The following is a 14,642-nucleotide window of genomic DNA, read 5'->3' on the forward strand; positions in this document are numbered from 1 at the left end:
GTTAAATTTTGTTTTAGAATACTTTTACAGATTATTCTCCATTAAATTCTACTTTAACCCATTGAGGTCAGAGGTAGTAGTTATATGAGCCTCTGCAGGTAGCAGCAATTAATTTAGGTGAAAACGTAAATGTTTAAGTTATACCGTAACAACTTATTTTGGCTTATGATAGAGCTATTAAATTTGAAACATTGTTTAACACTTTTAACCCGGCCCACTATATCAAGTGATGTGCCAAAAATCCCAAGCCAATTTGGGAAAATGTGTTTAGTAAAAAATATAACTAGGATATTTTTTTAGATATCAAGCTAATTCTTTTTAGTACTACTCCTTATTACATGTAACACACACATTTATGAAAAAACAGAATATCTTGAGTTTTTAAATTGTTTATAATATATACATATAAAAATTCAATTAAACTTTTAAAATTTCAAGTTTGTAAATGAAAACCATATAGCTAAAAAATATTTGACCCACAAATATATGAAGATTCTTGGAGCATTGGAAATATTTTTAATTAATACCACTAGTGATTTACAAAACAAATTTCAATATTAATTTAATTTTGCGAGGCCTTTCAGAATCGAGGATTCCATCGTCAGCTAACTTTACAACTATGTGAACTGTGTAATGTCAAATACCAACCATGTAATCAGCTCGTGACTCGACAATCGGTCCTAGTCAAGCGCCATGTAACCAGCATGTGTATCTACCTCAACGGGTTAACAATTAAAGCTAAGGATATTAACCTTTACATTGCCACTGTGACATTCTTTTGTCACCATGTATTTCCAGGGTTTTAAATTTCAGTTCATTTTTTCAATGCTACATGCTGTTGGAGGTTTTTCAACATTGTCTAACATTGATTTTGTAATCTATGATTTTTCAGCTATGAAATAGCAGTTTTTTTAGTTTTAGTATTCTTTGTATTGGTCAGTGCCGGAAAAATGTACCTGGTCATGTTTATTTACTTTTTTTTAACATGAATTATTTACATTTACTTTAAATAAATAATTAACTTTGAATTATCATTAGTAAGTGTTTTGTAAACACATTTATTATAATACGGCACACAACATTTTCATCTAGAAGTTTACAGACACTTTCAGGCAGTTTCCCATAAGCTGTAAGTTTTGATGTAAGTTTTCCCCAAAATGTTTTAACATTTTTATTTGAGCTTATTGCATTATATAGAAAATACTTTATTCCTACAATAAAAATATTTCTACCATTTTACATTTTTTTAACCATTTTTACAAAAGTTGTTTTAATTATGTAATGTTTTAATGTTTTCTTTTTTTAATTTTAAGGTCTACACTGTACTTATTTTATTGTTTTCTGTGAAGAGAATTCTAGACAAATATAAAGAGAACATTTTTACACCAAATATGTTAAAAGTACCATAAGAGTAACTTCATTTATGAACTCTTTAGTTTAAGTACTATGAAGAGCCCTGTTTTACCTCTGGCACATGAAGGCATAGACATACATAATCTAAAGTGAAAACATTTTGCAACAGGAAGTATTTTTAGGAGACACAGAATCAGTTAAACACTTTTCTTACTCTTCTATATCTAGCTGCAAAATAATAGAAGAAAGAAATCTTTTGGATTCAATGTAATTAGTTTCCACTGATATTTTTTTTAATACACCTTTAAAGTAAGTTAATTATTAATATGTTCAAAAGATACATGCAAACATATTATCCAGTATATAACTGACCATATAAAATAATTGTAATGCAATTATGTTTTTAATGTATGGAAAAATTTAATATACATGTTCCCAAACTACATGATGCAGTAAAATACTATCATTGTATTAGTTACCATGATATCTGTAGCTTTTTTATCTCTAGATTTCTTCTCATCTTTTTCCACTGTCGTTGTCAGTTTTGCAGTTTTTGCTGGGACATCTCCATCTGTAGGATCCTTTTCTGTGAAATATCAAATTTGCTTACTTTAGATTACAATGAAACATAAAAATTATTTCCTACAAGACTGTGACTAATAACAGTAGCTTGGTATTGTTATCCTTGATATCTGATTTATTGTTTGAGGTTAGATAGTTTTAGTCATGTTTCCTATACTGTATTATCTCCAAATTAATCTACTGATCTTTATAAAAATGTCATAATGTCATCCTTTACTCCTGGGCACGCACTCAATTTTACCACAGCTGATAGTCGTAAATTAACAACATTTCCTAGATGGAGTAGAAGGCAGTCAACATTGTCACAAACTTATAAAATTCCATTTTCTTGATATATTTAAATATAAATTTTGTATTATTTCTATTCTATATTCTAATTATAATTTTCGAGAAACTGTATGAAAAACTGAAAAAATGTTAATTTTGTTGATTGTGAGAGCTGTTTTATAGCAAGTAACATACAGCAAGCTTTGGAGTTTTTGTGAAAATATGGTTTCAACTTGTCAAACGGATTTGTTGACAAGTTCTTAGTTTCCATTTTTACCTAAATGAAAACATCTGTGAGAAATACGAATGACAACAATTGGAGGATCTAATTTTGGTATGGCAAAAGGCTGCTATACCGATTAGACTAATAAAACATTGTGTTGATTTGTGTTGAAGCCTGAAAAAGTACATTCTGAATGGCTTCTTTTGAAGAAAAATTAAGGAAGAATGTCTGATGCTCAAAAGAAATGAGAAACATCATTTCAAAAACAGCTTGATAATGTATTTGATATTGCTAATAAAGCACTTACTATACGCAAAATAAAAAAGATTAATTTCCTCTGCTACCTTAATTGACTTAACAAAAGCATTTGATTTTATTTCACACTTTCCTACTCATTATAAGCTGCAAAACTATGGAATTAAAAATAAAGAAATAAATTTAATATAATCTTACTTAAGTGAAAGAAAATAAATAATAACAACAAATAACGAAAAATCAGATTTTAAAATTACAGAGAAAGGAGTGTAAGTTCTTAGTAGAGTTCCACAAGGGTCAGTACTAGGACCTTTCCTTTTTATAGTTGATGTGAATGATTTATCATTTAACATGCCATGTCCAATTGTATTATACATGGATGATACAACACTTTTAAACCGTAACAAAACATTTGATAATTTGTGGCCTGTAATCGCCACTATGATCGGGTCAGTGTGTAGGAGCTAATCGGGCGACCTTTGACCGAGGATCGGAACGGGCACAATCAGGCTGTTTATCAGTGAACGGGTTTGGTCGGGTACGCACTTGTGGTGGAGGAGTGAGCAGACGGGTACGCTGACGGATGTTGGAGACTGGACGAGTATCCGTGAGTTAGACATAAATTTAATTAAGTCTCGATATATATATTTTGGTTACAATTTAGGTTCCAATAAATTATGGCAGGCTAGGCAGGTTAGACGGGGGATCGTGGGGTTGTGGGGATCGGGAAATACGGGCAGCATGGGTCAGGTATCGAGGGTCAGTATATGTTTTAATTTTAAGGGGGTTTTAATTATGGGGTAATATTAATCAGGAATTCTAAATCAAAGCTGGCTAGAGGAGTGTCCCAGCATAATGACCAATCCGGGCCTTTGGGGGGAATATAATTTGGTTTGGTGTTGGGATCACCACGTGGTTCCTCACCACTACCGGAAAATAGGTTTAACAATTATGGTAATGACCTACCCATCGTTTCAAATTGAACAAAATAATTCTACAGATATGGCTGTGGAATCGTTTAGATCAAATGAATTGATGGTAAATAATAGTAAAACTGAAAAAAATAATTTTTTCTCAGAACTGGGAAGTAGTTCAGAATAGTAAACCTGTTAAAAATCATCTACATAGCAGATTAAGTTGAGAGTCATATATTAATAGTCTGAGCAAAATGTTATCTAGGGTTACCTATTTGTTACAAAAACTAAAAAATTATGTTAACTTATCGATGTTGATTACAGCCTACTATGCCTTTTTTAATTCTCATCTTCTGTATGGAATTACACTTTGGGGAAAAAGCAGTCATGCAGATAGAATTTTTATTTGTCAAAATAAAGCTTTAAGGACAATTAAATTTATACCAGAAAGAGTCATGTTTGCCCATTTTTAAAGAACTTTAAATGACATTTCCTAGTATGTATATTTATTGTTGTCTAGTTAGTGTTAATTGGAAAATTTGTATCATTTTAAATGTAGGCAAGATATTCATATCCTCAATACAAGGAATAATTTTTTACTTAATCAACTATCAGTAAGGTTAAAAAAAAAAAATTGCCACATCTTAAAATAATGAAATTATTTAATAAACTACGAGGGTGTACCCAAAAAAACCGGAATTTTGTTTTAAATATACATATATTATTTTTTTTTTACAAAACAAACCTATCACCTTCAAAGTATTCTCCATTGCACTTTATACAGTTATCTGCATCTGTGTTTTCACTGTTTGAAACATGTTTTGTACTCCTCGTCAGTGATGGCTGTCAGTTCCTCCATTGTTTTTTCTTCATGTCAGTCATCCACACTGTCAAATCGGAGACCTTTCATGCCCCTTTTCATTTGTGGGAATAAAAAGAGGTTGCACGGAGCCAGATCTAGTGAGTAAGGCGCGTGTGGTAGCGAAACCATGCCATTTTTGGCCAAAAACTGGGTGACAGAGATTGCTGTGTGCACAGGCGCGTTGTCATGGTGAAAAAACCAGTCCCCTGTTTGCTACAAATCAGGTCTTTTGCGACAAATGCTGTTCTGTAGTCTTCTTAACTCTAGAACACTACCGTGTTTTGATATACCTTTGTTACTACCGATACGTAAATTTTACGTAGCATGTTTATTTTTGTTTTTTTAGGTAATTTAAAGGTTTATTTTCATGCCTGTGTATAGTGTTTGTGTATTTTCTTGCCTATGTGCTTAGTTAAGGCCATGATGCGTGTGTTTAAGCGTGTGTGCGTGTGTGTAATGCGTGCATGTGTGATACATGGTGTTTTCCACACCTTATCTTCATCTACAATGCCATAGAAACTCGTCCTTTCCAAAAAGCCTACAAATTGTCTACTAACTCCAAGACTTTTATTTACCAAAAAACAACCTAAAATAGGTTTAGTTACTTATTTTACTATACACACTTATACGTAAAATATACGTATTTTGTTTATCAAGCATTACTACCACTACGTAAAATTGACGCACGGCTTAAATTAAAATCAATATTGAGATAAGAAAAAGAACTACATACACACTTACACTTCGGAGGACGAACGACCATTGATCAGTAGAAGCACTGCCCAAAGCTTAAACCGGAAGGTTTTGGGGGAGAGTATGTGTGACTATAAACATGACGCATATACGTAAAATTTACGCACGGTAGTGTTCTAGGGTTAAGACTTCAAGATAAAACACTTGATTTACTGTCTGGCCTGGTGGAATGAATTCTGAATGGACAATCCCCTTTACGAGTACATCAAAAAAACAAATGAGAACTGACATTTGATCTGAATTGACAGCATTTTTTTTGTTTGGGTGATGATGCCGTCCTCCATTGGCTGGATTGTTGTTTGGTTTCTGGGTCTTACCCATAGCACCAAGATTCGTTCTACTGTAATTATTTTTGACAAGAAATCTAGATTGGCTTCAAGTTGCTGCTTCAAATCACGGCAGGCTTCAATTCGATGTTCCTTTTGAAAGTCAGTGAGAGCACTAGGCACAAACTTGGCGGCAACCATTTTCATGTTCAATTCTTCGGGTAAAATCCGTTGAACTGAGCTCCATGACAGCCCACTAGCTTCTGATATTTGCTCAATAGTCTGTCGTCGGTCTGCAAGCACAATTTCTTTCACTTTCACAAGATTTTTGTCTGTTAGGGAAGTTGATGGTCATCCAGAACGAGGTTTGTCCTGAATTGACATGTCACCATTTTTAAACCGAGAAAACCAATCATACACTTGGGTTTTCCCCATAGCGTCGTCTTTGTAGGCTGTATTCAACATGTCAACTGTTTCAGCGGCGTTTTTGCCAAGCAGAAAACAAAATTTCACAGCTGCACGCTGTTCACTCAAACTTGCCATCGTAAAAAACAGCACGATCACAAAACAGCACTAGCAAAAACTATTACTGCAGGGGGACAGAACACGTCCAGTCAACGCAACAGGCAGCACTGAGCTGGTAAAGAGCAGCGCTACAAGAGCCAAGGGACGAGAATTTGTACTATGCAAGCTCCGCCTAGGGCAGAGCTATTCCGGGAACTTTTGAGTACCCCCTCGTACTTAAGAGTTTTTGAGTAGAGAAGAATAGATTTAAGTAAATAGTTGGAAATGAATGCTTTCTACTCTGTTTACTAATATTAAACATGTAATATTAGTCCTGATTTTTTATTTATAATTTGTTATTTACTATTTTACTTAATTTGTATGTGTCATGTTTATGTATTAAGTTTTAGTTATGAATTTTAATTATTTATTTATGCTTTTAAATATACTATTGTTTTAGGGTTAACTGTTAAATATTGCTCCTCTGATTTTGTCTATTGCATGTAAATTGGCTTAATGATAATAAAATATCATGAATATTTAAACTTTCCGAAAGAACTTGAAGCTGTTACTAAGTGTTTTACAAAATGTTTTGGGATGAACTAGTTTTTCTACAAAATAATTTTATCTAGTTTGAAACTAGTCTTTGCTGATTATTAAATCCAAAACGCAATACCTCTAATTCTGGTTTTAATTTAATGATTGTCTTCCTCTCACTTTAAGAACATTTCATTAAGTTTTAAAATTCTAAAGTTAAGATATCTATTTTCATTGCTGATTTCACATAAACCCTGTCTGAGTGATTCTACAGTCTAGTTTTAATTTCAATTTCATGTTTAATCCTTCACAACCTGAGCCCCCACTTCACTCTAATTGAAAAGCTCACTCCCATTTGGTTACATTTTGAATTAGATTTTCTATTTTAAATAGATATAAATTCTTCCAAGTCTATATTAACTCATATGTGTCCATAGTTGCAATATTGGGGCAGCAGGAACTCCAGAAAATAGCTGGTGGCTAGTAAAGACCTCTAGTTTTTTAGTTTATAAGGGTTAAACATACTAGTACTCAGTCACTATAAACATGCTAGTACTTTGTCACTTTAATACACTTAATGTAAAACCATTTTGAACACATTCAACTGCACAGTACAGCTCTACTGCTCTTGTTTTAATTTATATTACAAACTCCACAAGGATACTGTATTTTCTTTAGTATAATCACCATTTAATATATATAGATAATAACAGATAATAGTATAATCCAGTAAAATGTAATTTAACTATGTCAACTCAAACAATAATCAATAATCATTTATTCCTCCAGTATTTACAAATGAAAATAAAAATATACATACTTGGAATTACTAGCCATAAAATTAAATAGCTATGGCTAGCACAACTTAAACTTACAAGAAAATTTACATACTTACAGTTGATTATCTTACTTTAACTTAAAAACTTGCGGTCCACACTGTAGCGTTCTCAAATTAATGAAAGATTACAACTAAAGTTTCCTTTTTACAACAAAAACATAATCACAAATAAAAAACCCAAAATAAAAGTGACAACAAAAGAAACAGTATAAGAAACATTTCGAACATGAATGGCAACTCTAAAACCACAACATAGCGCTATAACTAAAAATATATTGCATATTTACAAACTAAAAAATACAAAAATAAAACCGATTGTTGCACAATTATACATTTTAATAGTCCACCTAAGCAATAATCTCAAGCAATTCACTGATTTTGTCAGTTTCAAAAAGCCACGGTTTTAAATTTTTTTGAAATAATTTTATGTTTTTAGCACTTTTTATAGAAGTAGGAAGGTGATTGAATATTTTTGGGCATAGAAATACAAAAGATTTCCTAAACATAATTTTATTTACTTTTGGTCTAATGTAATCACCTTGTGTAGACGCTCTTGTATAGTACTGAAATTGTTTATAACTATTGTTTCCGCTTCTTTCGTAAAAAAATTTTAAGAACTTGAAAGACAAATAAATACTTCAGGGGAAAAATCTTTAAGGATTTGAAAAGGGGTAAAGAGGGTTCTCGTTTTGCTTTATGTAATATTATTCTGATAAGATGTTTTTGTGTTACCTCAACCGGTTTTAATACAAAATCATTTGCCCCTCCCCAGAGTTCAATTCCATAAATTAACCTAGAATGAATTAGAGAAAAGTAGAGTATACGCAACAGGTTTTCGTTTAAAACATTTCTTAAAAAATAAAAAGTTCTCACACTTTTACGAATTTGGGAATGTATTGCATGTGCATGTTGTTTCCAAGACAAATTTTCATCTATAACTAATCCAAGATATTTTATATTGTTTACTTGTTCAATTACGGCACAATTGCAATCATAATTTGGCTCACAATCGGTGCTTGAATGAAACTTTAAAGGGTTGTCAAAACCAAAGTGCTTTGAATCAAAATTTATGAATTTTGTCTTGTCAACATTTACCAACATTTTATTATTTATACACCATGATTGTAACAAGTTCAAATCTTTTTGAATGTAATCTAAAATATTAACCCAATAAGAATCTATATATTGTAACGCTATGTCATCAGCAAAAGCGATTATCTTTCCATAAAAATTTGTTTTTAAAATTTGTTTTTAGTAAATCATTGATAAAAATTATAAATAATGAAGCTGATAGTACTGCGCCTTGTGGTACACCAATAGAGATGTCCTTCGAGTCACTTAAGAACTTACCCACTTTCACCCGTTGTGTCCTTCCAGTTAAAAAGCTTTGAAACCAATCCAAAGCTAAGCCTCTTATTCCTGAAATCTGTAGTTTATTTAAAAGAATATTGTGATTAACCAAGTCAAAAGCTTTCGAGAAGTCAATGAATAATCCTGTAGATTTTTTACTATTATTCATACTGTTTAGTATGCCTTCAATAAACTTTGTAATTGCTTTTTCAGTGCTTTTACCTTCTGTAAAACCGAATTGACAAGTTGAGAAAAATTCTGTTTGATTTAAAAACGATAACAGTCTGCTTCTCATGCACCTCTCAAATATCTTAGATAACACTGATAACAGAGCTATCGGTCTGTGATTCTGTAAAATTTCCCGGTCTCCTTTTTTGTAAACAGGAACAACAATAGCTTGCTTTAGTTGAGTAGGAAATTTGCCACTAGAAAAACTTAAATTTATAATAAATGATAAAACTTTGGAGATTGATGTCTCAATGAATTTTATAAGAGCGACAGAAATGTTATCAATCCCAGTAGATTTTTTATTTTTTAAACTTTTAATAATGCCTTTGACTTCAGCTTGAGTCACGGGTGTCAAGAACACCGAGCGCTGTTGGTGATAACAGCGGGCAAGGGTGGCCGGGTCCGGGCTAGCACGCACCAGTTGCAGTGGCGCAGACACAAAGTACTCATTGAACAGGTTCGCTATTGTTTCCTGGGAGTCCACCACATGGCCTCCTTCTAGGCTTATCCTTTTTATTTCCTTTGTATCGGATTTGTTGACAATGGTATTAATAACCTCCCACTGCTTAGCCGAATTTCCTGAGTGTCTTTCAAGTAAATCACAATAATATTTTTTTTAGTTTCGTTTATTTCTGTTTCAAGGTTGGTCTTATATTTATTAAAGTATTGGATTAAAGGAACATTTTAAGGCCTTTTCTTTATAGTGCGATACATACTATGTTTTTTATTTATTTTATTTAGTAGGGATTCAGTAATCCAAGGACTTTTAATATTTGCTTTACGTAGTTTTGGGGGAATTATTTTAACTTCTGTACTTTCTAATATAGCTCTGTTCATGGCTTTATAAAATTCATCCATGGCCTCATCTACACCCTCAGCCACGTAAACATCGTTCCAATTTTCAACAAGCAACTTATCTTTTACTTTCTCAAAATGTATCTTTCTTAACTCAAGATTGGTCTATTTTTAAGTCAGATCACCACAACAAAGAATTGTGATTATTTATATTTAACAATAAACAAGGGTTAAATAGTATAAATAGAATTGATTTATAATTAAAAGTTCCAAAAAGTTAAAAAAATAAATCAATAAAAAGAACTAGTATTTCTAGTAGTATAAATGCTATTCTTTTAAATTACAACAAATAAATCTGTAGAAGTTATCTGCACAAAACTGGCTGCAAAAATTAGCTACAGTAGTTTATAAGTCTAGAGTTCAAAGGTCAAATTTGGTTTATTATGTCCACTACTTCCAATGTCTTATCTCTGGTCCAATCTTACCTACATCTTAAAACAAACCAGCATTTATCATAACAATTGAATGGAAATGTTAATAGTTTATAAACTACAAATTGCATTTAAAATCCATTTTCATGAAAATATTGTCTATTAATAACTTGCTGATATGACCAAGATGTCAAAAACTCAAAAATGTATCATTAATATTAAATGAAATCTAAGATTTCACAATAACCAACTCCCTCCTATTTATTCTGTTATCACACTACCTCAATAATAAAAATGTGATTGTATTCAAGTGCATAGTTTTAGAATGATAAAAGGTGTAAGTTATACTTGCTTAAAAATACCTATAAGATAAAATGGAATTTCGAGGGAGAGGGGGATCAACACCCACAAATCAGGACTGTAGAAGAACTTAAACTTTCAATAGATTCAATAATATCTGAATTTCAAGATATTTTTAATTCTCGTTAGCTACAATTAACTGTTTTATAGCTACAAACAATATATTTAGCCAAATTATTGAATAAGCAATATGCAGAAACTATGATGATAGTAAAAAAATCTGTTCTTTTACTCTAAATCTTCACTTTGGCTGAATAATAATTTAAACATTACAAATGTATTATTATAGTTGTTTTAATATACTACAATTCAATTTATAACTTCAACAACATTAATAATAAAATGAACCTTTCACAGCTAATAGCTGAAGATTAACATTTTAACTTTGAAAAGTTTTAAGGAATTCATACATTTTATTCAAACATTTGAAAAGAGGTAAACAACGATTGAAAAATTACTAATTCCTGAGTGACAAAATCTATATTTTCACAATTTTCAGAAGAAGTTAATGCTCAAGAAAAACATCACTTTAAATGGGTTATATATTCTTTTATTATAAAGTACTTTCAACTCTGAAAGTATCAAAATTGTGTTTCGCTATTTCCTTTCCAGTAATGCACCGGAAAAAGGGGTTACCATATTAACATTTCAAGTGGAGAATCCCCTTTCAGAAAGAAACCTTTCATAATTATGGACATGCAAAATATAGGGTTTTTTTTGCTTGAAATCATTTAACAATTAATTAGCAATGGGAATCAATTTGCATAAGGCTACTTATAATAAATTACAACTTTATAATTTTTATGTCTTATCTGCAGTAAAACTTTGAAAAGGACAAATTCAAGAATGTTTGCTTCTTGGAGATTTCTCACATATTTCTAAATTAAAAAAGTTAAATTTATTCATAAAAAACGTGTAAAGGCATACCTTTCCGCTTTTTATTAGAGGCTTTGATGGCAGGCTCAGTTTCTTTTGATCTACTCGGATCAGGATTTATTTCATTCACCATTGCAAGAAGTTTAGCATGCTCTGCAGAAACAACTTCTAGCACTGACTTGCCATCTTTGAATCCCTCCTTCACACTGCACATAAAACCTAACTTAAGAAAACACATTTTTTTATGAATACAACATTCTTCTAATAATTTACGCCATCAGTGTATGAAAAGTGAAAATTTATATTAGAAAAAATATATATTAAAAATACGTTTACTTTTAGTTCTTGAGCATGATAAAAAAGTTACAAAAATCTCTTGGGAGCATAAACTGGGATGATGAATTTCAGCAAAAGTTCGATATTTTCTTCTACTACTCACAGAAAAAAATGGACAAATGTTTTCCTTTTACGACTGTTGAACTATTTTTTAAGAAAAGACATGTAGAAATGTGCTATGACATCTACTTATGGGCCCAACGCTACAATATTTACATTGAAGCTACAAGAAGTTCGTATCTCAATGAAAAGAATGATTATAACAATGTGTTCTTCAGGCAAAGTTAAAGGCCAATGCAGATTCCATCATTGCTGCTCCAAATCAGTCTAAAAAAAGCATGGGAATTAATATCCCATTCTCAACAGGGAACAAAGCCAATGTCCCCTGAAGTCAACCAGCCAACTCCTGAGATCTTCAGCAATTTCTTTACTTCTTCAGTGGAAGAGGTCTGCAGCTTCACTGGTTCATCTGTTGCAACTGCTATGCTCTACTTACAGAATATGCCTGGAATTGTTTCAGCTAATTTTAAGCTAAAGCAAGTGTCTTGTGATGCTGTGATAAAAGTAGCAAACAATCTGAAGCCCAGCAAGTGTAGAGATATCTTTGATATCAGCAGTGATCTTGTAAAAATAGGAATGTTAGTAATACTACAGCCTTTGACAGTCTGCATAAACGAGTATCTTGAGAAGGGCTCATTTCCTGATGTACTTAAGTTATCTAAAGTTGGCCCCATTTTTTAGAAGGGTGACCCGTCTACTCCCTCTAGTTGGAGACCGATCTCTGTGGTGCTTGTTTTCTACAAAATTATTGAGAAAGTGGTGATACACCAGGTTAATCACTATTTTGAGTCTAATCGATTGTTTTCAGAATCTCAATTTGGCTTCAGGGGTGGCCTGTCAGTGGATGCGGTCGGGGACCTGGTGGACGCCGTCCTTGGTGGATTTGAAAATAGTGCAGGTACTGTCGCTACCATGTGTGATCTGAGAAAGGCCTTCGATTGTGTTCCGCATGACATTCTACTCATGAAGTTAGAACATTATGGCATTGATGGTACTGAGCTTCACTTATATCGTAGCTACCTTAAAAATCGCACTCAGCAGGTTCGCTTTGGAAACAAACTTTCTGAGGTGACAGAGGAAGAGAGTGAACACAGGGTTGGGTTCTTAGCCTTTTTCTTTTTCTAGTCATGATAAATGACCTCCCAATAAACATACCAAGTAGGTCAATTATTTGTGCTGACGACACAACATTGTTTTGTAGTAACTCTAATTTAAGTACTCTTTTTAACCAATTGATAATAGCCTCAAGGCAAGTGAAAACTGGTTTGATCGCAATGGTCTTTTGTTAAATAGTAATAAAACTCAATCTGTTCTTTGCATTCTCAGCACTTTAGAACTTGGTTCACAAGATCTAGGCTTTAACAAAAGTCAACAAGTTGTTGAAACCCAAGACTAGCCATTGAATCCAAAAATTCATTACTAAGGCTATTTTCCGGCTTAATGTTAACATTAAAGTCACCCAAACATATTGTCAAACTGTTAGGAATCAACATTGATTCAAAACTCTCATGGGGTCCTCACATTCAGGGTGTGTGTAGCAGGCTTTTTAGAGTAACATACTTTTTGTGCAATTTGAAAAGTATATCCCAAAAATGTATTTAAGGATGGCCTATTTTTCCTTTTTTCACTGTATAATCTCTTATGGTATACTGCTCTGGGTTTCTAGTACCAGTACAAAAAACATTCTGTTACTCCAGAAAAAAAACAATCAGAATAATTAATTACAGTAGAGTCCCGATAGTTCGAGTCTCGATAGTCCGAGGTTCCGTTAAATCCGAGCCAACACATGTAAAAAAATAAAATGTGATATTGACATATTTGTACAACACACTCGAGCGCATGTCTGTAAACTGAGTGCTAGGCTACTTGGAGAAGCCGGCAGCCTGACTCATCATTGCCACTTCATTTGCACCACCCCACCCCCACCCTATTGTCAAGGCCATGGAATATCGCGCCCCGTATTGTTTAAAAATAAATCAGTCCGTTGCTCATCACGTTCGACTGCGGTACGGTTGTTCTAGATTACGATCGCAGTGCGCTTACCCGTCTGTTATTTACAACATACAGTACTTGTTGTCTAAATATTAAGTTTTAGTAAAAAAGTATTTTCTGAAGTGTTTATGTGTTCATTGTACAGTGAACTATGAGTTCAAAAAGTAAAAGAAAGTTTGTACCGATAAAAACAAAACTAGAAGCTCTTAAAAGACTTGATAAAGTTTGAAACGTTAAAAAAATTAGTTGCCGAGTAACTTTCGGCGGATTCCGAGGCAGTTGTTCAGTTCTGTGAAAAGTTAAAAAATCTTATTAAAAGTGAAAATTTAACACCTGATCAGATTTACAACTGTGATGAAACTGGTTTGAATTTTAAAACTTTGCCATCAAAAACTCTAGCTTCACGGGAGGAAAAAGCTGCTCCGGGTCACAAAAAAAGCAAAGAGAGACTGACTGTGCTAGCCGCTTCAAACGCGTCGGGAAGCCATAAATTAAAACTAACTGTCATTGGCAAGTCTGCTAAGCCTCGTGCGTTTAAAACACATGTCTATTTCAACGCTTCCAGCAACTTATACAAACCAAAAAAAACGCTTGGATGGACAAACAAATTTTTAAAAACTGATTTTTTAGTGAATTTGTTCCTGAAACCAAAAGGTTTTTGAAGAAAAGCAACCTACCCTCTAAAGCCATCCTAACACTTGATAACGCAGGATCACACCCAGATGAAGGGGAACTGCAATGCGATGGCATACGCACGATGTTTTTACCACCGAACGTGACCAGCCTCATTCAGCCTATGGACCAAGGCGTACTTGAGACCTTGAAAAAAAAGTACAGACGCCGTTTGTTGCAATCAATGT

General features: G+C 32.8%; 1 protein-coding gene across 1 annotated transcript in view; it reads right to left on the minus strand.

The window, feature by feature from the left end:
- Positions 1-14,642, minus strand: part of LOC124365365 (N6-adenosine-methyltransferase catalytic subunit) — a 39,945-nt gene that overhangs the window by 16,751 nt on the left and 8,552 nt on the right. Inside the window, 2 exon segments of the mRNA XM_046821342.1 lie at positions 1,833-1,939; positions 11,446-11,600. Coding sequence (XP_046677298.1) covers positions 1,833-1,939; positions 11,446-11,600 — 262 coding nt within the window.

The sequence above is a fragment of the Homalodisca vitripennis genome, chromosome 1, assembly GCF_021130785.1.
Source record: "Homalodisca vitripennis isolate AUS2020 chromosome 1, UT_GWSS_2.1, whole genome shotgun sequence".
Lineage (NCBI taxonomy): Eukaryota > Metazoa > Arthropoda > Insecta > Hemiptera > Cicadellidae > Homalodisca > Homalodisca vitripennis.